General features: G+C 38.3%; 1 protein-coding gene across 6 annotated transcripts in view; it reads left to right on the top strand.

The window, feature by feature from the left end:
* The window catches only part of RTN3 (reticulon 3), a 59677-nt gene that overhangs the window by 13529 nt on the left and 18480 nt on the right, over window positions 1-27668 (top strand). For 2 of the 6 annotated variants that reach the window (XM_019812579.3, XM_019812580.3), the window contains one exon: window positions 9088-11445. The exons of 2 other annotated variants lie outside the window; for them this stretch is intronic. In XM_019812579.3, the coding sequence (XP_019668138.2) occupies window positions 9088-11445 (2358 nt within the window). Of the gene's footprint in view, window positions 1-5080; window positions 5100-9087; window positions 11446-16477; window positions 18687-27668 lie in introns of those variants that run through there. 2 more of the 6 variants (XM_045039476.1, XM_011287051.3) reach the window with 2 other exon arrangements.

Genomic DNA, 27668 nt, shown 5'->3' on the forward strand with positions numbered 1-27668 from the left:
CCCCCAGCCCCTTTGTAATGTGTCTCATTGTGTGAATTTGGGTATCTTGGGGTCAAATCATGACCTCTAAAATTAAGCATTTATATGGGCCGCCTGGGTGGCTCAGTCGGTTGACCGTCCGACTTTAGCTCAGGTCATGATCTCACAGCCTGTGAGTTCGAGCCCCGCATCAGGTTCTGTGCTGACAGCTCAGAGCCTGGAGCCTGCTTCAGATTCTGTGCATCCCTCTCTGTCTGCCCCAACCCACTCACATTATGTCTCTGTTTCTTTCAAAAATAAATAAACATTAAACAAAATTTTTTTAATTAAGCATTTATATTAAAAGATAGATATTTTGTGAATACTAGAAAATAACTGAAATCTACAAAGAGACTCAACATCTGGAGCCCAACCAAATGATATTTTTAATTTTTTTTCTTTATGAGAAATTTAATAATTTAGGCAAGTAGTGTATTCTACTCTGGAAGATAAACTGGTAAAAATATCATAGTGTAAATGGAACAAATCATTACATTCTCTCTGTTGTAAATATTTGAGATCTTTTAAAAATAAATTCTTCATGCTTATAACTTTGTCACTTTTTTCAAAAGGGATAATTGATATCCTGATATTGTAAATAGTGTAACAGTGTAAGCCAAGCACAACATCCCTAACATATGGAATGTTGACAAGTGTCATAGCTTCAAAAATTATTTTAGGTCCTGTTAGGAAAAATACACATACATTCAAGTAGAATGGAGGTAAATAAAGGATTTTGTTAATTAAAAACTAAGGCTTAAGTAGACTTCAGTGGCATAGTGAGTTTGTAAAAGAAAATAGATTTGCCATTTTTCCTTCTTGCTTATAGCTATTTTGACCAGTGCAGATTTAGGATAATGTTATTGTTAAAAAGGGTATCATAAAGTGGCAGTTTTGGGTTTTTTTTTTAAGCTTATTTACTTATTTTGAGGGGGGTGGGGAGTAGCAGAGAGAGAATCCCAAGCAGACTTGTGCTGTCAGCACAGAGCCCAACACAGAGCTTGATCCCACAAAATCAAGAGTCAGACACTTAGCCAACTGAGCCTCCCAGGTGCTCAGTAGAGTAACAGTTTAAAAAGCTGTACCCCTGAAGGTCCCAGGAACGGAGGCTCAGCAGACTGAGCCACCCAGGCGCCCCTCCATTTCTTTTTAAATAAACTGTACTCCTGAGTTGGTCCTTTGTAGTCTTCTTCTTATTGATTCCCTTTTTCTCATCAATACAGTCTAACCTGTATTAAAACTAACATTTTTCTCTTGCAAAAACAAACCAAAAAACAACAACAACAACAAAAACCACGTAATGGAAAAGTAACCCAGTTGGCGTTCTACTTCATTGTCAAGTCTAGAGATCAGCCTGCTGTTTGAGGAAACACCTTGGCAAGTAATTAGGTATATTCTAGAATAGCCAAGAACGGTAGCTTCTAGAATGCCTTAATAAAAATGAGGAAAGAGGATGTTGATGTCCTTGATTAACTGGCTTAAAAACCCTGGGGAGAATAGCTGAGACCAGTCTGGCCCAACGCAGGACTTTCAGAGTGACTGCTGCTACCACCAGGAACCTTGAGGGGCACCTGGGTGGCTCAGCCGGTTAAGTGTCCAACTTCAGCTCAGGTCATGATCTCATGGTTTTGTGAGTTTGAGCCCCACAATGGGCTCTGTGCTGACAGCTCAGAGCCTGGAGCCTGCTTTGGATTCTCTGTCTCTATGTCTGTCTCTGTCTGTCTCTGTCTCTCTCTCTCTCTGTCCCTCCTCTGCTCATGGCTCTCTATCTCTCTCTCAAAAGAAATAAATCATTTAAAAAAAAAAAAAAAAAAGAGGAACCTTAAGTCCATCACTGGCATCAACCCAACTAACTAATCTGTCTCTGCTTCCATAGCCCTTGACCATTTATTTAGTCTTGGAGAATTGTGTCTCACTTTTATGTATCTAAACCATATTAAGCAGTATGTAGCAGTTATTGAGTAGGACGTTTTCATATTTAAGAATGACATCTTCAGTCCTAAAATAGTTATCATTATTGGCCTTCAGGGCTATCCCATTTACAAAAAACTGCCATTAATTTGGACTGAATAAAGGAAGGACAGAAAATAAAATTACATAATATTTATAAAATTATATAATGTTTATAAAATTGTACTACTCTGAAGTATACAGCTATTTAAATTAGCAAAGTAAACTTTGACAGCTATTAAATACATTTGTAATGACAATAGAATTCTCCATTTCTTTTTATTTATTTATTTTTTTAAGTTTATTTACTTGGGGGGAGGGGCAGAGAGAGAGGGAGAGATAGAATCTGAAGCAGCCTCTGCACTGTCAGCACAAAGCCTGATGTGGGGCTCGAGCTCACGAACCAGTGAGATCATGACCTGAGCCGAAACCAGGAGTCAGACGCTCAGCTGACTGAGCCACCTAGGCGCCCTTCTGTTTCTTTTTAAATAAACTGTACTCCTGAGTTCGTCCTTTGTAGTCTGTTTCTTATTGATTCCTTTTTTCTCATCAAGCAGAATTTAATTTCAGCCTAATCCCTGAGTATTTCAAAATAGGGGAATACATTTTCACGGTGTTTTCCTGACTGTAAAATAAGGGTACCTACAGAGGTACAGACGTAGGATGTGGCTCATTTTTATTGAGCTTTTCCCTTGTTCAGTACTTGATGAGAACCGTCTCATTTACTCCTCACAGCCAGTTTTATGGAGGAAAAGGCCCTACTAGCTCTTTTACCAGATGAGAACACTGGGTTTAAAATGGTGCAATAACTTGCTCAAGATCACAGAGTGACAGATGGAGAACTCCAAAGTCCATGCCCATAAACACTGCCTTTGGTAAAGTATATTAGTCGCAGTTTAGGGTTTGCGGATATTTTTTAGAGGTGTCATTTTCAGGTTGATGTTACAGTCATGAGAGCAGGGGAAGAGGCAGAAATTACTATTTGAACCATATTACCCTGTTAGTGATATAATTTAGTATCATTGGGGATATGTGCTCCCTCCGTCAGCACAAAATCAAACTGCAATTTGGTTTCTACTTTTGAAACCTTTGATAAGAGTGGAGGCTGGAAAATACTCTGGTTTTCTTTAGAAAACATGGAAGAAAAGTAGGTGAAAATAAGATGGGAAAGAGAGGAACCACCTACCCTGGAGAGCTGGGAGCACATTTGCAGTAATGAACATTTGCATTCAATTTGAGTAATGCAGTAGGCATCTGGAATAGGAAGTTAAACACTGAACTTTGGGGCAAGTGTTGAGGGAAGAAATTTGCCAGTTACAGCCTTTTTTTTAACAAAACCAAAACATTTTTCTTTGTACAAAAGAGACTTTTTGTTTAGGATCTAGCTTGGCTGCAAAGTGTCTGCTGGCTAACTTCCTATTTTGATGCTGTGGCTGAAAGTTGCTGATACTGTTTTGCACGAGAATTTGTCTTTTCCTGTTTTGTGAACATGAGAAAATTCAAGTGTAGGAAAACCTATACCTGAATATTTCAAGCCTCCTTTGTATGAATATGCATAGTATTTCTTCACTGATGTGTATAGTTTTCCATGTTCCAGCTATCCTTTTAATTAAAAGTAATAAATTTCCTTAGTGAGGACGAGGGGGTGGGGGGAGTAACCAGACAGTAACTATAATGATTCTAAGCTATTCACTCTTTTTAGGAAGAACTCTGATGACATTATTGTTTACTTGTTTCCTAGGTCACAATGTTTTCAGTAGTTAAGTTACCAACACCTAAATACAAATACGAAATCTTTTTTGAAAAGGCAGTTTGGGGAATAAAAGTAAAGAGGAGCTGTTTTGAAGGATAAACAACACACGAAGGGCCTTTTTCAATTCCAGTGCATTTACTTGGTGTGAACACAGTGCTTACTTGGAAGTTGATTTTTCATTCTGCCATTTTTAACTCCCCTCCTTGTTCTGTGAGGTAAAATACTGTAGGCATAGGAGAGAGGAACTTCTTCCAGAACTCCCACACCAAAGTCTCTAGTCAAATGGAGCTTTTGCCTTATTCAGCCAAAATTTCGAGTTCCTATACTTTGAAATTAGTAGGTAGAAGCATTTAAAGCAGGCACAAAGGACCACCCTTGCCCCCACTGACGTGTAAGCTGTGCTTCTGGACAAGGACCATCCAGGGGCAAGAGTGAGAGAGAAGTGTCAGGCTCATCTCCTGTGGGATTTTTACAGGATGGGAGTTGTAAAGTGCAGGCAGGCCGTGGGTTTCAAACCAGGTTCATTACCTAGGACACTTGTAATGCAGATTGTATCCATCTCAGGAAATGCTGAGTCAGCAAGTCCGAGATCACACATGAAGTACTAGCAGTTCTAAAATTTGAAAGCGATTGCCAAAGATGGTGTCAAACCGTGTTTTTGGGCCAGGTTGTTGTACTGTTCAGCTAGTTGCACATTGAACTAAAATATACTTTGACCTTGATGGTGGTAAAATGGGAAAAGTTCTGTTTTCTTTCAACATTGGCTTCAAATTTTTTCTGTATTGGGCTGTCTTAAATGTCTTTACCTACACAGAACCTAGCATGATTCTTGGAATGCCGCAGGCATTTGTTGAGTAATAACTGATTGAGAAGTTGCCTCACTCAGATTTTTGAAATAGATCAAAGCTCCTTAGTAATTACTTCCTTTTATTTGAGAATGGTAGGAGGGGAAGTGTCTAAAACTCTGAGTTTTCTCTGTGTTACATACTCTCCCCGATCAAAAAGGCATATGATGTGGAGTCTCTATGTCAGGAGAATTTTTTTCGAGAATGTGGAGGTGTTAGGGGATGTTTACCAAGGGTTTATTAAGTGCCGGATGTGTTCTAAACTCTTCTCACATATTAACTCATTGAACCTTCACAGCAGTTCTCAAGTTAGGTGCTTTAGTATCCCCGTTTTTTTAGATGAGAGTAAGCAACTTGCCAAGACCATGCGATTAGTAAATGTGATAAAATGATTTTGCATCTTTTAATAGGAATTTGTGGTCTGGGAGAGGTCTAGAAATTTAGACTATGACTGCCAACTTAATTTCCTAGTCTTTTTCAGGTAATACACTTAAATGGAGACCTCTAAATATTTAGAGCTTAAGAAGATATGGGTAAGCAAAGAACTCAGTACTGGATAAATTTGGGAACATTCTCATGATCATCATGGGCTTATATTTTTCACTTAACATACATAATTCCCTTTTTAACAAAGCTGTTAAGTGTATAACCCCTTTGTTAATAACCCCTTATTTTTAACTAATCAGAACTCTTGAAAATGAATATGCACGTTAAATCCTATAATAGAAAATAAATGAGCAAATGTTCACAATGAGGAAATTTTTTTTGACAGACAGTGGTTTTGAGTAATGTTGTAAGTCTTGTAATACACGTGAAGGGTTGGATCTTCTGAAAAAGGAAAGGGAGTGGACATTTCCTGAAATGTAAGAGGATCCCAAGTTATTCTATCCGGCAGTTTTATAGTATATAGTATTTTAAAAACTAACAAACTTCAAACTCCCTGGCGTTTCCTGCTGTTTTGCAGGCTTGGGCAACACCAGTGACTATTAAGTGCCATACTCACCAATTGGAAGAGTCCTTGCTTATGGGAGCTGTTCTGAAAAAAGGCTTAGTAGATGCTGGTCTTCATTCTGTTTAATTTTTTCATGCCTTTATAAACTCTTTACTTCCAGCCCAGTTTTTTCCATTGTCTTGGTACAAGTCAGCTGTGTCCAAGTTTGTTAGGGTTTCAACTAGCCAAAAAACTTCTTTTCATTTGCTGAAATTCTAAACATGATAATTAAAGCACAGGTGAGGGTCTAACTTACTTTTCTGCGTGTGGGAAAGCCTGATTGCTGATGCCGAGAGCTAGCGCCTGTGTCACAGCCTCTGCGCGATTACTGCAGCATTGAGCTCTCTTTGCCCCCACAAGGCTAACCTCCCAGAAAGCACTCTCCACCCCATATATTAAGTCACAGAATTACTAGGAACACAACTAAAGTTATTTTTGTGTGCATAAGAGTGACATCATATGAGTCTTAATTAAAGAATATTGGAAGTTTATTTATTGCAGGACTTGCTGGTATTCTGAGAACGATTTCTAATGTAATCGTCTAGCTTTACCTCAGATTATTGTATATTTAACTTGAAACTTTTAGAATATTAAGAGTTCAAAGAAGATAAACAAGGCTTGGAAAACTGACAAGTGTGTGTCCTGACAAAGCATGTTAGAACAGTTCCAACATGCTTTTTCCCACTAATGTGCACGTTCTCTGATTACCAATCAGTGTAGGTTGCTTTCTTTTTCATTTCTTCAAGCCCACTACCACCACATCATCATTTTACTTGTTGATTTTGCTTACTGTCTATCTCCCACTCTGTGCTGTGAGCACCACAAAGGCAAGAATTTTTTTGTTTTGTTCACTGCTTTTAATCTAGTTTCTTTTTTTTGTTGTTGTTGTTTTTTGTTTTTTTTTTTTTTTGCTTTAATGTTTGTTTCTTTTGAGAGAGAGCACGTGCATGAGCGGGGGAGAGGGAGAGAGAATCCCAAGCAGACTCCAAGCTATTGGAGCCATTCTATACGACACAGGGCTCAATCCCAGGAACTGTGAGATCATGACCTGAGCTGACATCAAGAGCCAGACACTTAACTGACAGAGCCACCCAGGAGCCTCTTAGTCTAGTTAAAGCAGTGTCTGGCACATGATAGGTACTTAGTAAATATTTGTGGAATTATTACTAATTCTTTTTGTCCATTTTTGTCTATAAGATGGTTGGTCTGAGTAATCTGATAGTGCAGTCTCTATAAATCATGTAAGCTGAGCACTCCCTGTAAGGTGGATTCAGTTTTGATCATGTCAAAGTTCCACTCATGTTTGAAGGGAGGGGTTCCCAAACAGTTTTACCTAATCCAGATTTAATCCATTGAGCATTGAACTGGTAGAAACAGTAACCAGTAAGTTCAATAACAATACATAGCTCAGATCATGGAATGTTTCTGATTTAAGTGTAGCCTATAAATGAACTATTAAAAATGTAGTTCTTTAAATTGCAGGGTTTTGAACCTTTTTTTTTTTAATGTTAATTTTTTGAGAGAGAGTGATCAGGGAGGGGCGTGGGGCAGGGGGAAGAGGATCCAAAGCAGGCTCTGTGCTGACAGCAGCGAGCCCAACACGGGGCTTGAACTCAACCAACTGTGAGATCATGACCTGAGCCAAAGTCAGATGCTCAACTGAGTCACCCAGAGGTCCCAGGTTTTGAACCTTTTAACCTATAATGCTGAGCTTCATTTATATTGTTCCCTTAATTTGGTCTTGTTGAGTACTATATAATATTATATCATAGTGTATAATGATAGATGCAAACCATCTCTGTCTACTACATTAGAAGTAAATGTGCATTCACCTTCAAATATTTTCTCTCTCACTAGTACAGTCTGTACCACCAAACTTTATTATTCCTCAGTTTACAAAGACTTTTTCCTCAATACCCAGATTCCAGTTAAACTATTTTAAAAGGTCAGATCCTATTACATGAAATTTCAGTGATGCATTGATGTGGAGGAACTTTATCATCTGGCATTTGGAAACATTTTTATAATAGTGGAATTTTATTTATTGCAGTAAAATATTTAATTTTCTTTTCAATCTTATATTTTGAATAAAGTTACAATTTTGCTTTCGTCAAGTATTCAGCTCCTCACATGAAAAAAAAAATACAAGCTGAATAAAAGTAATCCCAAAGGTTTTTCTTTTTCACATCTTCACAATTACTCATTCACACTCAAGGTGTTGCTGTCCTGGACCTACTTAGCTCTCATCTGACCAAACTGAATCTTTGATTCACTCATTTGGAACTATTTATTTAAGACCTACTTTTGTTCCAGCTGCAGAGGTAACAACATGCATGAAAGACAGCACCTGCCCTTGGGATCGTTGTTTTGATCTTTTCTCAAGTAAAAACTTCCTAGATTGGAAAGTTGGAAAACAATGTGATAAATCACTGGCTACTGTGGTATTAAGAACTGATAAGACTTAATGTATTACTTTCAGAAGGATATTTTCTGTTTTAAAAGGATATCTGGAGTTAATTCTTCCTAACCAAAAGACAAACCTCACTGATTCACACAGTTCAGTGTTGGTTAAATTGGCAAGTTGATGCAAGAGATTTTGAAGTCAGCCATCCTTTTCATACTCTTTAGTTTAAAATGAATGAGGCCATCTGGGGCTCTTGGGTGCTCAGTCAGTTAATTGTCCAACTTAGGCTCAGGTCACGATCACAGTTTGTGAGTTTGAGTCCCGCATAGGGCTGTGTGCTGATAGCTCAGAACCTAGAGCCTGCTTCAGATTCTGTAGTCTCCCTCTCTCTGTCCCTCCCCCGCTCACGTTCTCCCTGTCTCTCTCTCTGTCTCTCTGTCTCTCTCGGTCTCTCTCTCAACAGTAAATAAACATTAAAAAAAATTTTTTTTTTAAGGAGGCCATCTGTACCTGAGGCCAATCTTCCCTAGGATAGAATACAATAATTCTAGTCTGATTCTTAGACCTGGGAGGAATCTGTTATGTCTCCTGAGAATCAAAAGAACTGTAGTCGCTTTTTTTTTTTTCCATCTCAAATTGTTGGACTGTAACAGTGGATTTGTAGAAGCTGTGTGTACTGAAATATGCAGCTTACAGATGAGAGCATATCAGTGCTTCATAATAGTGAGTTGTTTTATATGGATTACATTGAGTAGCTCTACCAAAAAAACGAAGGAACCTTCCCAGACTTTCCAATCTTTTTATACTTCTTTATCCTTTGCGTTTACAATGGAAAAAGTAGACTGAAAAATATGTCATGAAATTTTGTCATTTGCAATTCGTAGCATGATACAGCTTTTCTGTTTGACTGTTGGCAATTTTATGCATGTTTTATAGGATTACTGTTGGTACTTGTTTTGTTACATATTTACGCGTGTTGTATGTGTGTATGTGTATATGTATATATACATCCTGTGTGTATATATATATGTAACTTGAAAAATGAAAAGCATGCTGCTTGGCCTGAGTAGTTAATGTGTAATTGTGCCTGGTAAACAAACTTTTTTCTTTCAAATTCTGACCATAGAGGGATTGAGCTCTCTCTGCTCTGGTGAGCCACCTTCAGAAATTATGACTTCCTCTTTTTCATCTTCTGAAATGCATAACAATGACCTTACAATACTACACGGAGAAAAAAGCAAAGTGTCAGGCAGCCAGCCTATTTTAGCCAAAGAAGGAAAAGACTCCTTGGCTCTCCTAGATGTGAAAAAGATGGAAAAGCCTCAAGAGACCAGTAAAGACCTAGCATACTCCCCAGATTCTGTGGCAGAAGGAGTTCAGTGTAACCGTCCTTTCATTCCGGCCAATTTCCCAGATCGTCCTGCTTTTCTCTCAAAGGAAATGAGTCTATTGGAACAGCAAATAAATAAAGATCAAGAGTCCAAGAACCCAAATGAGGTACCAAGTACAGACGGTAAAACTGAATTGGATGCTGATGACAAGTTCACTTTGCTGACAGCCCAGAAACCACTGACCCAGCAGTCTAAGGCAGAAGGCATTTGTAAATACTCCTTGTCCCCATCTGAAGTTTCAGGAGGTGGTATTATTGAAAAGGATTCCCCTGAGTCACCATTTGAAGTAATTATTGACAAAGAAGCATTTGACAAAGAATTTAAAGATGTATATAAGGAGAGCACAAATGAGTTTGGTAGCTGGGCAATGAACACTGATAAAGAAACATCTGCAGACATTTTAGAGTCTAATGACAAAGTATTTCCACTGAGAAGTAAAGAGGCAGGGCGTTACCCAACCTCTGCATTGCTCACTAGACAGTTTTCACACACAACTGCAGCACTCGAAGAAGTGTCTAGATGTGTGAATGATATGCATAACTTCACTAATGAAATACTGACTTGGGATTTGGTTCCCCAAGCAAAAGAAGAGAGCTGTAAGTCTGACTACATCACAAAAACCACAGGACTTGACATGAGTGAATATAAATCAGAAATCCCAGTTGTAAATCTTAAAACTAACACTCACCAGAAAATTCCTCTACGTTCTATTAATGGGAACACTCCCATCACTAAATCAGCAGGTGATTGGGCACAGGAATCCCTCCCACAAGAAAATGCTAACATTGACAAACCTGTACCGGATTGTCTCAATTCCACAAAGGAAGTCAATATCAAAGGTGTGGGAGGCCATGTGCAGAAACAAGATAACACGGTTGCAGAGTTCCCTGGATCTCCATTTGACAAAGGTGTCTCTCGGGGTTCTGGAGTGGCCACCGTGAAAGTGGTTTTACCTGATGGCCACCTGAAAGATGAAATGAACTGGCAGAGCGCTGTGTTAGGAGAAGCGACAGAAGCTGATAGTTCTGGTGAGTCTGATGACACAGTAATAGAGGACATCACAACCAGTGTTTCATTTGAAGGTAAAAAAATTCAGGCTGAAAAACCTGTTTCCATTCCAAGTGCTATTGTAAAAAGAGATGAAAGAGAAATCGAAGAGGCTTTCAATTGCAATAGGGGAAACAAAACATGTGAAACCTTTGAAGGGCCAGTCAGTGACCCTGAGGCAGCACACGTTCAGCCTGATGTTCCCGGAAGGAGTCCAGTGGGTGAGGCAGCATGTTCACAAGTACGTGATCTGAAGATCATGTCAGAAGGTGTGCAGCAGTCAGGTAGTATGAGTGAAGCTGCTGCTGCAAAACATGTTGCAACTGAGAACCCAAAGCATCCTTCAGCTGTATCTCCAGGTGTTCTTCATGAGACAGAATTCTCACTAAATGTGACACCCTCTGCCTATTTGGCGTCATTACATGAAAAAAATGTTGAAGATGTAGATGATTCTTCTCCAGAGGACCTGATAGCAGCCTTTACAGAAACCAGAGAGAAAGGAATCATAGGTAAAGGTGAAGGGAATGCCTTTGACGCAACATCAGAGAAGACTAGGGACTTTAAAACAAGTCTTGCTGTGGAAGTCTTGCATGAAAGTGAGTCAGGTGGTTCTGAAATTAAAGACCGAAGAAGCGAACACATGGAACAAAGCAAAGAAACAAATGGAAGTGAGATTCTGGGTGTTTTCCCTGCCCGAGGTACTCCAGTGGCATCTCTTGACTTAGAACAGGAAGAGCTCACAATCAAAGCCCTTAAAGAATTGAGTGAAAGGAGGACTGAGAAGTCAGCTTCTGTACAGGGTGATGTAGAATCTCCTCCTGAAGAAACACTCGAGCACACTTTCCCATGTGCTCCAGAATCCTCTTGGCTCCAGAGAGCGTATGATGTCCTAGAACACACAGAAGTTAACACTGGATCTGGTCTTGGGATTTCCAAGAAGCCCACAATTGTCACAGAAACTACTAGGGTAGATATTATACCGAGCCTTAGTAAGACTGAAGTGGTAAACAAGCAAGTCCTAGCAAGACTTCTGACGGACTTCTCAGGTAATCATTTACATTAGAAATACTGCATGTGATTACTTCTGCTGTGATTGATTATTTAATAGAATGCCTTTTTTCTAAGTCTCTGATTTTATATCACCAAAATTATGGCAAGAATAAAAACACATTGTATAGTGGAGAAAGGTAAATTTTTTTCATGGTTGCTTGATTTGGTTTTCTTCTACAAATATTTCCCAAATCAGAACACTTGTTAAAATTAATATTCTCCTTAAAACATTTTTTTATGCTCCAATTGTTTCAAGGTTCTCCTTTCCCTATAGGTTGGCCCTAGGGCAGTTGCTGCATTTAAGGATGTCATTAGGCATATATTTATTTACAAAGCTTTTTTTTTTTTAATAATTTTTAAAACTTTTTTATTTTAGAGAGAGAACAAGCACAAGGAGGGGAGAGGGGCAGAGGGAGAGAGAGAGAGAGAGAGAGAGAGAGAGAGAGAATGAGAATCCCAAGGAGGCCCCACACTCAGCACAGAGCCTGATGCAGGGCTTGATCCCATACTCTGTGATCATGACCTGAACTGAAATCAAGAGCCAGTTACTCAACCAACTGAGCCACTCAGGCACCCCCAAAGCTTTTTTAAATCTCCATAACAGTTGCACTGCTTAGCACTTGGGTTTTTTGCTGTGGGCCTTGTGAAACCTATTTAGCAATCAAAGATAAAGGAATTCCTGCTGGGAATGACAGCAAATGAAACTTTTAATTAATTTGATCTTATACTACAGAGATTTTATGTTCTGAAAGTAGGTAACCAGTATTATATTGTAGTACTGTTTTGTGAGTATTGCTCAAGAGAAGTCATGCATTCTTCTACTTTGGACCTTATTTAATATTGTTCAGGCCAACATTTATTATGTGGTACTAGAAGCCCTTCCCATTGTCTCTGTTTATTTGATTACTTTTCTCACACTCAGCCTTCAGTTAAGTTACTTCAAATGCTATCTGTTCCGGGGTCTTAGAAGATGTAAGAAAAAAAGGATATTCCAAGCCTTCCAAAAGGTACCCCCAACTTCTGATCTAAGATCTATACTTACTATATGGTCACTCATAGGTGCTATATAGGGATCTGTGGTTGTCCAAACTTCTTTGACAATAGATCCCTTTTTTCAAATGAAATCATACATAGAGTTACGATATTTAAAATAAAAAGATTTTTTTGTTAGGATAAACTTATAAACGTGATTATACTATTTTTTTTTATCCGCTTCTTCTTCTGTAAAGGTTTTGTTAGGCACAGAATGGACAGGAAGCCCAGCCCTTAGCAGCCACTTTCCTATCCTGGTGGCAGCCAGAACCTGCTCAGCTCCTCTTGCTGGGGTGCCTCTCGTGAGGAGTGAAACACACCTCTCAGATCTTGTCTTGCACTGATTTGATGTGCTTGGTGGGGTGCTCATGCCAGCAGTGCTTTGGCTTGCTCAAGTTCTTGGTCACCTTGGGGCCCTTGTTGAGACCCATGACCATGGGGTCTGCAGAGACGTGGTTGCTGCTCTTCAGTGGCTGCTGAAGTGGAAGGGCACCATTTCCTTTATATTTCCTTTCTGAAGACCACACGTGGTTTACTTAGTCTTTCTAAATTTTAATCTTTAATATAGAGATAATTGTGCTTACCTTATATTAATATTGTAGGGATTAAATGTGGAAATGCAGGTAATGCAGTGCTTAGCAAATAGTAAATACCGCATAGTACAGGACCTAGCATGTGGTAGGTACCAGGTAATTAATTGTTAGTGAGTGAATTGATCAGTATCAGTGAAAACATTGAGACTGTTTCACAAACTAGAAAATTTGAAGTGACTGCTAAGGATAGCTGTTATCCTCTAGTGATTGAAGATTGCTGAGCTTGGATTAAGGAGTGAATTCTCATTGTTGCTTTACAACATCTAGAAGTGTGGCTTTGAACAATTAAGTTATGTCACCTTTTGGGGCCTTAGTTTCCTTATCTATAATGCGAGAATATTGAAGATTATCTTCAGTATCATTTTAATAATACTCTCTGACTGTAGGGGCCCCTGGGTGTCTCCATCAGTTGAGCATCTGACTCTTGATTTCAGCTCGGGTCGGGCAGGGTCGTGCAGGGTCGTGGGATTGAGCCCTGCACTCAGTGCAGAGCCTGCTTAAGATTCTGTTTCTCTAAAATATAAAAATAATATTCTCTGACTCTAGATTTCCTCATGAGTTGTTGTTGTAATTCTTATAGATTCTTTTTGTGTGATGAGGCATATGGGAATTAGGCTACAAGAATTTTGGTGTCTAATTTTGGCATATTCCTGCTTTAGCATGACCTTAGCTCATCTAACTGGTTCAACATCTTCCTTTGTTAATATGGCTATAATTATTTTGCCATCCTTTATAGTGTTGTAGTAAATAACAAACTGTGTAAATATTAATTATTACTAATTCTTAACTGAGTTATTTAATCTATTGTGAGAGGTGAAAAGGGCTGTGGAAGTTTAGGATATTTGTCACTGGCTAAATTCTGTGATTAGTAGATATATTTAGATGCTAATTAAAAACCAGTATAATTAGATCAAGACGCTAAAAAGTCTTCCTTTGCAGGCTTCAAAACAGAAAACCTTTTTATTTATTTTTTTCTTTTTTTTTTTAAGTTAATTTATTTTGAAAAAGAGAGAGCAGGGGAGGGGAGAGAGGGAGAAAGAGACTCTGAAGCAGGTTCTGTGGTGCAGAGCAGTGGGGCTCAATCCCATGACCCTGGGATCATAACCTGAGCTGAAATGAAGAGTCAGATGCTCAACCAACTGAGCCACTCAGACGCTCCCAGAAAATCTTTTTGAATTGTCTTACTTTATGAATAAATCTTTAAAATGTAACTACTTCAGCAAAATACATCAGTCTCTAGTTCTAAGTAGTCCATCTGAATTGCCTTCCTTTTAAAGTTAAACCAGTTCGGGACACCTGGGTGGCTCAGTCACTTGAATGTCCAACTCTTGATTTCAGCTCCAGTCATGATCCCAGGGTCATGGGATCAAGCCCCACGTTGGTCTCATTGTGGAGCCTGCTTATGATTCTCTCTCTCTCTCTCTCTCTCTCTCTCTCTCTCTCTGCCCCTCTTCCCCTTCACATGCTCTCTCTCTCTCTAAAAAATAAAAAAATTTAAAAAGATAAACCAATTCTGTAATTATGTTCTGCCTGAAACTGTGAGGGGAAAATAGGCAAAAGAAAAGTATTAACGGTTTTTATTTTTCTTTTGCTGTTGTATGATACATTGTGTATAATCCTAATGGGGGCGCCTGGGTGGCGCAGTCGGTTAAGCGTCCGACTTCAGCCAGGTCACGATCTCGCGGTCCGTGAGTTCGAGCCCCGCGTCGGGCTCTGGGCTGATGGCTCGGAGCCTGGAGCCTGTTTCCGATTCTGTGTCTCCCTCTCTCTCTGCCCCTCCCCCGTTCATGCTCTGTCTCTCTCTGTCCCAAAAATAAATAAAAAACGTTGAAAAAAAATTAAAAAAAAAAAAAACTCCTAATGAAGCCTAATTTCATTCCCTTTATGATAACATTAGAGTTTAATAACTGTGATATGAGCTATGATATAACTAATTGGGGAAAATTTAAATCCCTGCTCATACACCTAATTGAGTGAAGACCGTTTTTTGGATTTTAGTATCCAGATTGGCAAGAATGCAAGGAAATAGGCAGGTATATATTTTGGTGATAGGTGTGTGTAAGTTGTTACAACTTTTTTGGAAGACATTTTGGCAATATGTAACAAAGACCTGGAATTGAGCTAGCAATTATGTTTCTAGGAACTTATTCTAAGGGGAAGAAATTGTACGTGCAAAAACAACTACAAAGATGTTTTTTGTAGTGCTGTTCAGAATATTGGCAGGTATCTCAGTGTCTTAACAATTAGAGATTGGTAGAATATGTTATGACCTATCTGTGCAATCAAGTATGCAGCCACTGAAGTTGTTGCAGGTTTTTTTTAAGAAATGGAAAAATATAGGAAAGTACAAAAAGACATACACTCCCATTTCTATATGTAGAATTAACTTCTGTTAATTAACATTACTGTTAATGGTCATGATCGCCTCCAAACCAAGGAACCCTTTGATTACCACCTGCCCCACTTACTCCCTTCTTCCCTTCTCTGGAGGCAACCACCATCATGGACCTGATAAATGCTTTCAGTTTACTTTAAATGTATGTGTATGTAGTATTGGTTTGTGTTTTTAAACTTTTATTAATATTACCATCTTTGATATCCAACTTGTTTCATTCGACATTAGGGTTTTTTAACTCCTTCCACACTGAAATATATATAATTTCAAAGAAATGAATAATTTATTCATTTTGACAGCTGTGTAGTAATCCTTATTATCTATGTTATTTCCGTTTTGATTAGTATTTGGTCTATTTTCCATTTTTTACTTTTAAAGATAGTGCTGAAGTTAACATCTTTGTACTTGTCTGGTTTTACACATATACAAGTATTTCTCTAGGGTCAGAGTGCCGCTGCTCATCAGTTTAACTTCTAGGTATGTGCATTATTTTTCTAGTTCTTGTCAGTTTGCCATCAGAACTGGAGTTTCTGCTGGTATGTGAAAATGTTCATAATTTACTTTTTTAAAGATTTTATTTATTTTTTTACATGATCTCTACACCCAATGTGGGGCTTGAACTTAACCCTGAGACCAAGAGTTGTGTGCTCTACTGACTGAGCCAGCCAGGTGCCTCAAATGTTCATAATTTATTAATAAAAATTGTATTATTGAATACCTTTGTAGAGTTTTTGTTATACGATGGAATGATTACAGTAGAAAAGCACAAGTTAGAAAACAAGATATTCAGAATAATGATTAAAAGTGAATCTATATTGGGTGCCTCGCTGGCTCAGAAGAGGATGCAACTCTTGATCTCAGGAGGATAATGAGTTCAAGCCCCATGTTGGGTGTAGAAATTACTTAAATAAACAAAACTTTAAAAAGATTTTTAAAAATCTGTATACCCACACACGTGAAACTGAAGTAAATTTTTAAAAAATAACATCACAATGGTTTTTCTTGCAGTATGGCCAAGTAGGCTTTTACTGGAACTGATCTTTCTGCATATAACTATATATTCTGGACAAAATTGGAAGGAAAAAAAAAGATCGGAAGGCCCTGGAAAATGAACAAAAGCAGGTAGATTCTGAAAAGGGACTGACACTTCCAAGAAGAGAAAACATGGAATCTGTTCTCCATGTTTACTGCTGTTAGCCAGATGACAGGCTGAAGTTGACACTCAGCAGATTGGCTAATAAAGCTTTCATAGAAAACTTACGAGAGGACAGAATTTGGGTCAGCCACAGCCATTCAACCACTGAAAAGTAAGAGAAGGAAGAATCCTGGAGAGGAAAGATCCAGAGAGTGAGAGCCTAAACTTCTGTGTACATACTCTCTGTATACACCTCCATTTAATCCTTGAACTACACACATGCTTGGAAGACTACAGGCAGCTCAGCTCTAGAAAAAAGAAGTGAACTAAGATTGGAGATGGTGCCCAAGAGGCAAGAGTTTGCAGTTTGATGCACCAAATTAGGTGCATACTGAAACAAGTATCCGCACTCTCCAGAGGAATATAACGGAGTCCAGAGGCTGTACAACGTAATATTCACAGTGTCCAAGATATAATGCAAAACTACACATTTTAAAAGCTGAGAATATATGACCCGGTCTGAAGAAAAGGACGATGAACAACTAACTTCATTTGTTGGAATTTGGAAACAGGAGTTTTAAGGCAGCTCTTATTATGAAATAGAGAAAAATACAAGAGCCAAGTGGAGGTTTTAGAACTGTAAAATACAGCTGCTGAAATCAAAATTCACTGAGTAGCCTTAACGGCAAAATGGAGATCACAAAGGGAAAGAGTCAGTGAAGTTGGTAACAGATGAACAGAAAGTTACCCAACCTGAAGAACAGAAAGAAAAATATATTACTGAGCTTCGGATACCTTTGGGAAATTATTATAAGATCCAACTCATATAATTGGAAGTTTCAGAAGGAAAGGACAATGAGAGACAGAAGTGAGAATATATATGAAGACAGAATAGCAAAAGAATGCCTCATTAAACACACACACACACATTTACTGATGAAAGAAGCTTTAGCGGAAACATTAAGATAAGAAAAGAACCATACCTTTGTACATGTGTCAGGGGTTCCCATGACCACTTTCAGGCTCAATGATTTGCTCGAAGGACTCAGGATTGAGAAGCTGTTATACTTAGAGTTAAGAGTTCATTGCAGCAAAAGGACATAGATTAGAATTGGCAAAGGAGAAAGGCACATGGGATGAAGTCCAGGAGAAACCAGGTGCAAGCTTCCTGGTGGCCAGAGGAGTCACACAGGGATGCCCTTAATTTTCCCATCAGTGATATGACAGCATGTGCAGTGTTGCCAATAAGGGAAGCTATACTCAGTCCTTGGTGTCCAGAATGCCATGCAGTGCGCACATGGCTGACCCTAGCTACTCAGACCCCCAGAGTAAAACCAGATGTTTGTCATACATCATATTGTTAGAATAAACTCACCTGGTCACACTAGTACAGCATGGCTCAAGTGCTCAGGCATGCAAAAAAACACCAGCCAGAGTAGTCCAAGGGCTCAGAGTTCATCTCCTAGGAGCCAGCCAAGGACCAGTCCTGAAGACTGACCTTTCTTTGGCATGTACAGGGTTTGAGCATTTGAGGCCTACTTAGTTAACCCTTTCTTTTACAGTATTATAGTCAAATTACTAAAGCCAAAGATGAGAATATCTTAAAAGTAACTATAGAGCAATGAATGACATATAAAAGGGAATGGCAGTTATAATTAGAGCTAGCTTCTTACCAGAAACCACAAATGCTAGAAGACTGAAATAACATCTTCCAAAGTGTCAAACAGGGAAAAAAACGTCGACCCAGATTTCTCTATTCAGCAAAAATACTCTGCAAGAATGAAGGCAAAATAAAGACTAAATTATTAGATAAAAGAAAACTAAGAATTTGTCACTAGAAGATCTGCACTATAAGAAACACTAAAGGAAATCCTTCAGATGGGAGTTGATACCAGATAGAAACTCAGACCTCCAGGAAGGAATAAAGAGCATTAGAAATGCTAAATACCTGAAAAAATACTAAAGGCTTAATTTTTCGGGGTGCCTGGCTGGCTCAGTCAATAGAGCATGCAACTCTTGATCTTAGGGTCGTGAGTTCAAGCCCCACATTGGGCGTAGAGCTTACTTAAAAAAAAAAGTTTTTCCTCTAATTTAAAATATATAGGACTTGGGGTGCCTGGGTGGCTCAGTCAGGCGTCCAACTTCAGCTCAGGTCATGATCTCACAGTTTGAGTTCGAGCCCCGTGTCGGGCTCTGTGCTGACAGCTTAGAGCCTTGAGCCTGCTTTGAATTCTGTGTCTCCCTCCCTCTCTGCTCTTCTCCCCCTCTCATGCTCTGTCTCTCTCCTTCAAAAATAACATTAAAAAATTTTTTTAAGTATATAGGACTCTTCAAAGCAGAAATTATAATGTGTGTGGAGATTGTAATGTTATTCATATAACAATTTATAACAAAATATATGAACTTGTATAGCAAGAATTTCTACATCTTTTTGAAGTGTAAGTATTAATTTTAAGTAGACTGAAAAGTCAAAATTGTGTATTATATACTCGGAAACAACCACTAAGATGATAATACAAAGACATAGCTGAAAAGCCAATAGATCAAATCTTCAAATAATTGAAGAGAGGGCAAAAAAAGAAAAAAGACAGAGGAAATGGTGATAAAATGGGAGACTTAATGCAACCATACCAATATGTTTAGTGGACTACACACTACGATCAGTAGAATGGCAGACTACATGAAACTGCTAGACCCATCTATGTGCTGACTATGAAAGCTGCACATTAAAGACACAGGTAGGTAAAAAGTAAACAGATGGAAACGTATATACCAAAAAATATATAAGTGAATACCATGCAAAATTTAAGCATAAGACAACAAAGGGTATTACCAGAAATGAAAAGTGACATGTTGTCATGATAAAAGGTATCAAGAAATCTTCAGTCATAAATGTGTATGTACCTAATAACAGCTTCAAAATACTTAAAGCAAAATTTTCAGACTTAAGAGAAATAGGCAATTCTATAATCATAATTGGAGGTTGTTTTTTTTTTTAAGCTTATTTTGAGAGCTCACACGTGTGAGCAGTGGAGGGGCAGAGAGAGAGGGAGAGAGAATCTCAAGCAGGCACTGCTGTCGTCACGGAGCCTAGTGTGAGACTTAGTCTCATGAACCGTGAGATCATGGCCTGAGCCAAAATCAAGAATCAGATGCTTACCTGACTGAGCCACCCAGGCACCCCTGGAAGATTTAATACCTCTTTCTCAGCAATTGATAGACCAACCTGCACACACCTATGCGCACACACACAGACCTGAGTGCTGCAGTCAACCACTTTGACCTAGATGATAGTTCTAGAACGCTGTACCCTGCAATGGCAGGATACACAGTCTTTTGCAAGTGGACAAGAAATAAATTTGCCAATGTAGACAATATGCTAGGCCATAAAAAAACCCAGTGAACTTAAAAGATGAAAATCATACAAAATATATTCTAAGACCATAATGAAATTAAATCTTAAATGAAAATAAGATACCTAAGAAAATTCCTAAGCATTGAGAAATTAAGCAAGACACATTTACATAATCCATAGCTCAACGAAGAAATCACAAGAAAAAATTTTAAGTGCTTTAAACTGAAGTACAGTGAAAATACAGTATATCAAACTTCTGGAGTGCAGTGCAGAAAGAAATTTATAGCTCTCAATGCTGATATTAGAAAAGAAAAATATCTATATTCAGTGATTTAAGCTTTCAATTCAAAAAGCTAGAAAAGGGGGCACCTGGCTGGCTGGCTCAGAGCGCACAGCTCTTGATCTCGGGGTTGTGAGTTCGAGCCCCGTGTTGGGTATAGAGATTACTTAAAAATCTTTTAAAAAAAATTTTTTTAAGCTAGAAAAAAGAGCAAAGTAGGGACGCCTAGGTGTCTCAGTTAAGCATCTAACTTCAGCTCAGGTCATGATCTCATGGTTTATGAGTTTGAGCACTGTGTTGGGCCCTGTGCTGAGGAGCCTGGAGCCTCCTTCAGATTCTGTGTCTCCCTGTCTCTCTCTGCCCCTCCCCTGCTTGTGCGCCGTCTCTGTCTCTCTCTCTCTCTCTCTCTTTTTCTCTCTTTCTCTCAAAAATAAACATTAAAAAATATTTTTTAAGTTAAAAGAAAGAAAATATTAAAAATAAGAGTGGAAATCAGTGGAATAAAAAACAAAATTAACAAGCCGAAAATTTAGTTCCTGGAAAAGATCAACAAAATCAATTTCTTGACTGATCAAGAAAAGAACAGAACCAGATTACCAATATCAAGCATGAAAAAGGGATCACCACTTCGGATCCTACAGATATTAAAAGGATAATAGAATATTATGAATAGCTTTAGGCCAAGAAATTTATCAACTTAGATGAAATGGACAAACTCTTTGAAAAATACAACTTACTGAAACTAACACAGTTTCTATTAAATTCATTATCAAAAATCTGTCATGCAGGGGCACCTGGGTGGCTCAGTCGGTTAAGCGTCCGACTTCAGCTCAGGTCACAATCTCGCTGTCTGTGAGTTCGAGCCCCGTGTCGGGCTCTGTGCTGACTGCTCAGAGCCTGGAGCGTGTTTCAGATTCTGTGTCTCCCTCTCTCTCTGACCCTCCCCTGTTCATGCTCTGTCTCTCTCTGTCTCAAAAATAAATAAACGTAAAAAAAAAAAATTTTTTTTTTAAAATCTGTCATGCAAAAAAAGTTCAGGGCCAGAGGTTTTACTGGGACTTTTTCAAGCTTTTAAGGAAAAAGGAGAGAACGCTTTCCAACTCTTAGACAAGTGTATAGTAATATCAAAACTGGACAGAGACATTGCAAAGAAAATTATAGACTAATATCCCTCATGAACATAGTAAGATGAGAAATCCTTTAGAAAATGAAAATTTCTTAAAATATTAGCAAATCAAATCTAGCCGTGTATCAAAAGGTTAATACACCATGACTAAGTACAGTTTGTTCCAGGAATACAAGCCTGTATTAAGATTGGAGAATCAATCAGTGTAACTCAGAACATTAACATAATAGAAAAACTATGATTATTTCAGTCAATACAGAAAAGACATTTGAAAAACCTCAACATCCTTTTCCTGATCAAAATCTTCAGCAAACAAGGACTAGAAGGTAATCTCCTTAGTCTAATAAATGACATCTGTTGAAAACTACAGCAGACATCATCCTTAATGCCAAAATAGTGAATGTTTTCCCCTTGAGATTGGGTATAAGGCAGGAGTGCTCACTCTCTTTGTATTCAGCATCACACTGGAGGTCCATCCTACCCATTGAATTATGACAAGAAATAGAAATAAAATGAATGAAGACTGGAAAAGAAGTTGTCAAACTGTCTTAGTTTACAGTTGACATGATTGTTTACATAGAAAATCCTAAGGAATTTGCAAAACAACTACTAGGACTAATAAGTGGATTTAGCAAGGTTACAGGATATTAGGTTAATGCACAAAACTCAGTTTGATTTGTTATGTGCTGGCAGCAAATAATCAGAAAATGAAATTTTATTTTTAAAATTTGTTTCCCTCAGTTAAGACAGTATATATGTGTTACATTCAGCCACAAATGAAAACAGAATTAGTCCTGAGATATTTTGGCATTAAGTATATCAGTCCAGGGCAAAGGACCAAAAGGGACTGTTTTTATATGAGCAAGGTAGGCCTCTCAAAGATGGTCGATATGATCAGATGACGATGGATGTTCTAGATCCATTGAATCAAGCTCTAGAATGTAGGCATGCAGTCCAAAAAATTGTACCAGTATCCCTGGCCTCTGACTTTCTTCTCCTGTAGCTTCTGTGGGTGCACAAGCTAGTGGTTTACTTGGACCTCTGCCTCATCTTTCTTTTCCACTTTAGTCTATAGCCTGTGCATTTGCTTCTTCCTAACTTGGCTTTCATGGCACAGAGGTTTCTAAGAAGATGGTGCTAGGGCCGAGAGAGACTAGAAAACGACATGTTTTAAAATCTTTTTAAAGTTTATTTACCTTGAGAGAGAGAGCGCGCACAAGTGGGGGAGGCACAGAGAGAGGAAGAGAGAAACTCCCAAGCAGGCTCCAGCTGTCAGTGCAGTGCCCGACGCAGGGCTTGAACTCATGAAACCGTGAGATCGTGACCTGAGCCAAAATCAAGAATCAGATGCTTAACCAACTGAGCCACCCAAGCATCTCCAGAAAATGAAATTTTAAAACAATAGCATCAAAAGCATAAGATAGAAATAAATTTAACAAAAAAATTTGCAAGTCCTCTCTATTGAAAACTGCAAAACTGCAAAGAAAAGCTTAAGAACTGTCTAACAGGAAGGCCATGCTATGTTCCTGGAAGCCTCAGTATTGTTAGATATCGGTCCTACCCAGATTCATCAATGGATTCAATACAACTCAAAATCCCAGGAGAATTTTTTCTATAGAAATTAATAGACTCGTTCCAAAATGTCTATGGAAATACACAGAACCTAGAAAATCCAAAGCAATTTTGAAAAAGAACAAAGTTGGAAGACTTGGAATACTCACTTTAAGACATTATAAAACTCCAGTAATAAAGACGATGTAGTACTTGCAAAAGAGTCAAAAAATACATCTAAGAAACAAAATTCAGAAATAACAATTTGCTGCAAATTTAGGAACTTAACAATTTATTATCTCACAGTTTTCATGGATCACAAATGTGGGCACAGGTTAGCTGAAATAAAGTGTGCTCTGAACACACCAGGTGTGAACAGGGTTGTGATCTTATGTGAGACTTGGAGTTCTCTTCACAGATTGTTGGCAGAGTTCAGGAGGTTGTAGGGCCGGATCCCCATTTTCTTGCTTGCTGACTGAGGGCTGGGAGCCATACTCAGTTCCTGGTCTCATGGCCCTCTCATCACAGGGTAGCTTGCTTCTTCAAAGTTTTCAGGAGAATTTCTCTCCAGTCTACTACCAGATCTTATGTAACTGAAAGATAAACACAAGAGTGACTACTATCCCGTCATATTTACAGGTTATGCTCACATTGGGACATATGCAGGACATATATATACAGGACATATACACCAATGGGCAAGAGTCTCGGGAGCCATCTTAGCATTGTGTCTACCACAATCCCTACTTCACATGACACGAAAAATTAAAATGGATCAGAGACTTGGACATAGAAACTAAAACAGTAAAACTTTTTTTTTAAGCAATAAAACTTTTAAAAGAAAGCATAAAATATCTTCATGACTTGGGGGTTTAGGCATAAGTTTATTGCACCATACAATGCACTAGCCGTAAAATAAAAACTCGATAAATTAAACTTCAAAATTAAAACTTGCACATTAAAAGATGCCACTAATAGGCAAACCATTGACTGGGAGAAAGTATTAAAAAACATGTGTCTCATAAAGGATTAGTATCTAGAAAATACTACTATATTTTAACAATGAAAGGACAAACATAAAAAAAACTGATTAGAAAAGATTCTGGCATTTCACAAAAGAAGATGTACAAATGACCAATAATCCAATAAAAATGTGTTCAACGTGGGAGTCTTCACATAATTAAAATAAGATATCATTGCACATTCTCCTGAGTGGCTGAAACTAAAGACTGACAACACCTAATGTTGGCAAGGATTTGGAACAACTGAGACGCTCATAAATTATTGGTAAGAATGTACAAATACTTTGGGGAAAGTTGGTCAGTTTCTTAGCGACCCTAAACGTGCAGCTACCCTATGAGCTTGTAACTCCCCTGTAGAGAAATACAAACATATTCTTGTATACAAAGAATTGTATTCAAAGAATTGTATACAAAGAATTGTATTCTTTGTATACAATATATACAAAAACTTGTTATGTTCATATTCATATTCATCATAGCTCAAAACTGGAAATAGCTAGTGGTCCATCAACAAGGGAGTAGATAACCTGTGATATAGCTAGTTATCTTTTGATACTTGTGGCAATATGGATGAATCTCCGAAATTATGCCAAGTGAGAGAAACAGTGCAAAAAAAGTCATACTGCATGATTCCATTTAGGTGTAATTATAGAACAACCAAACTGGTCTATGTAGGAAAAAGAATCAGAGCACTTGTTACATCTTGGGATGTTGGCTGCAAAGAAACATGAGGAAACTTTCTGGGGTGATGATAATGTTCTGTAGCTTGATGGAGTTAATTAGGTGTATGCATGTCTCCAAAATCAGTGAATGTGTTACGTATTTCGGCATAAATTTTATATCAAAAGAAAAACATTGAACTTCAGTTCAAGCTAAATAGATTCGTGGACAAAAGCATTTGGGTCTGTCTTTGGCAAATAGTTTTGTGTGCCATTTTGAAGGGAAGGGAATGTCTTTGGTTAAGGGTAAATCTGTAGCAGGGCAGACTATTAACCCATTTTAGCAGCCACAAAATTTGAATCTACTGTCTTTTGCAACTCAAAAAGTGGCTTCATTTATTATTGTGAGCTATTAATGTAAGATAAAATAATCAGTGTGAACATATCTTTGCATTTTTCTTTACATCAATAATTGTTCATACCAAAAGCTTAATTACCTGTTTCCCTTTTATTAATGTACAGTTTCCCACTTGTGGTCATAAAGCCTCGCTTATTTTTTTTTTTTTCTTTCAGCCACATTTCAGTTTGCTTAGAGATACATACTTACAAATTTCGAAAAACTAATGCATGGAACATAGGAAGAGTTGTACAGATTCTTGAGCTGGAGGTTTATTTATTTATTTTTTAATATTTATTTATTTTTGAGAGAGAGAATGTGAGCAGGGTAGGGGCAGAGAGAGGGAGACACAGAATCCAAAGCAGGCTCCAGGCTCTAAGCCATCAGGACAGAGCCCAACACGGGGATTCAAACTCATGAACCATGACATGAGATCATGACCTGAGCCAAAGCCAGATGCTTAACCATTGAGCCACCCAGGCACCCCAAGGAGGTTTATTCATCAAAATGAAGTTAAAGCTGATTAACTGCTAAAACTTAAAATTTCTTAACCATTTACTCCTTTTCAGAATAAGCATTTCAACAGCCTTTCTTCTAAGGTGTATACTTTGGAGGGTAGATCGAAGTCAGTTGACCTTTGGGAATGGCTGAAGTTAATCAAACCAAGAGCTTTTCCCAAATTGAGTAATAAAAATCAATAGGTAGGGACTCAACAAGGTTTGCTGTTCTCACTTGGATGGACAGGTACGGGTTTCTTTTTCCTTAGCCTTGAGCTAACCATTGGGTGTGTTAGTGCCCTCTTTTGGTGTAAGGAGGGTACTGCAGCTGGCATCCTTAATATGTGCGAGCAATAGACATCCTTTTGTGTTTTTTTTTTTTTAATTTTTAAAAAAAAATTTAAATTTATTTTTGAGAGAGAGCACAAGCGGGAGGGGGAAGAGAGAGAGGGAGACACAGAATCCAAAGCAAGCTCCAGGCTGAGTTCTCAGCACAGAGCCCGATGCAGGGCCTGACTCATGAACTGTGAGATCGTGACCTGAACCGATTTGGACGCTCAACTAATTGAGTCACCCAGGAGCCCCCATTCTTTTAGGTTTTTAAAGTAAAATAATATGGTCACATTACAGAATATTTGGTAAGTTAAAGGAAGGATTCACTCATAATTCTACCCAAATATAAACATCCTTGATGAATTCAGGCATTCTTTGTCAAATGCTTCAACTGCCGTTAGTAAAATAATTAAGATAACTGAGCAGTGAAGTTAATATATTTACAGTTATAAAAAGAGGTTGTATTGAGGCACCTGTGTGTCTCAGTTGGTTAAGTGTCTGACTCTTGATTTTGGCTCAGGTCATGATCTCACGGTTCATGAGTTCGAGCCCTGTGTCGGGTTCTGTGTTGACAATGTGAGCCTACTTGGGGTTCTCTTTCTCTCTGCCCCTGCCCTGTTCATGCGTGTGCATGCATGCACGCTCTCATAGAGAAGAATAAATTAGTTTTAAAAAACTTTAGATCAGGGGTGCCTGGGTGGCTCAGTCAGTTGAGTGTCCGACTTCAGCTCAGGTCAGGATCTCACAGTTCGTGAGTTCGAGCCCCGCATCGGGCTCTGTGCTGACAGCTCAGAGCCTGGAGCCTGTTTCACATTCTGTGTCTCCCTCTCTCTGCCCCTTCCCTGCTCATGTCCTGTCTCTCTCTGTCTCTCAAAAATGAATAAACGTTAAAAATAAAAAACCTTTAAATCAAAAATAGAAATTTTTAAAGAGGTTGTATTATGTATTGAAATATTATGTATTGAAATAAAAAGCATAATTCATACAGCACAAGACTTTTCAAGTAGAGACAACTAGAAAAAAATTAAGAATTTTTCAAATGAAAATAAATGTTAGGTAATGTTATATTAAAGTTGTAACCTGAAAAGTAAGGAAACGGTGACTTTGCACTTTTGAGAACTTTTGGCTTTCATTTTTCCAGTACCTATTAAACTGGCTTAGGTCACTACTCTTTAGGACTTTTGGAAAAGGCCAGCCGGAGCTTCATTCTGTCTCTGTAAGATAGAGGACTAAAGTAGCACTTTGTTAGTCCATTGGCTCTCAATTAAGATCTTACTCCACTGTGGATAGATTCAAGAAGGTAGACCTTGTCAGGCATTGGATGTAGGGAATGAGGGAGAAGGAAGAGTGAGTCCTATTTCTCAATCTCTGTCTTGGGTAGACATTCCACTAGGTGCTTAGTGGGATCTCATTGTAGTTTTAATTTGCATTTCCCTAATGACTAATGGTGTTGGGCATTGTTTCACGTGTTTACTTGCCATCCATGTATCTTCTTTGATGAAAGATCTGTCCACATTTTTGACTGGTTTATATTGTTTTGTTTGCTTTTGAGAAAATTTATATATACCTATTCTGGATGCAAGTTGTTTAGATAGAAGTCAAATATATACTTTGCAAATACTTTCTAGTGTGTGGCTTTTATTCTTTTAACGTCTTTCAAAAATAGCAGAATAAACTTTTTAAAAAAAGCGTGCCTGGGTGGCTCAGTTAAGTGTCCAACTCTTGATTTCGGCTCAGGTCATGATCTCCCAGTTGGTGAAATTTTCCCACGTTGGGCTTTGTGCTAACAGCACAGAGCCTACTTGAGATTCTCTTTCCCTTTCTTTCTGCCCTCCCCTGCTTGC

The sequence above is a fragment of the Felis catus genome, chromosome D1 (assembly GCF_018350175.1).
Source record: "Felis catus isolate Fca126 chromosome D1, F.catus_Fca126_mat1.0, whole genome shotgun sequence".
NCBI classification, from domain to species: Eukaryota; Metazoa; Chordata; class Mammalia; order Carnivora; family Felidae; genus Felis; species Felis catus.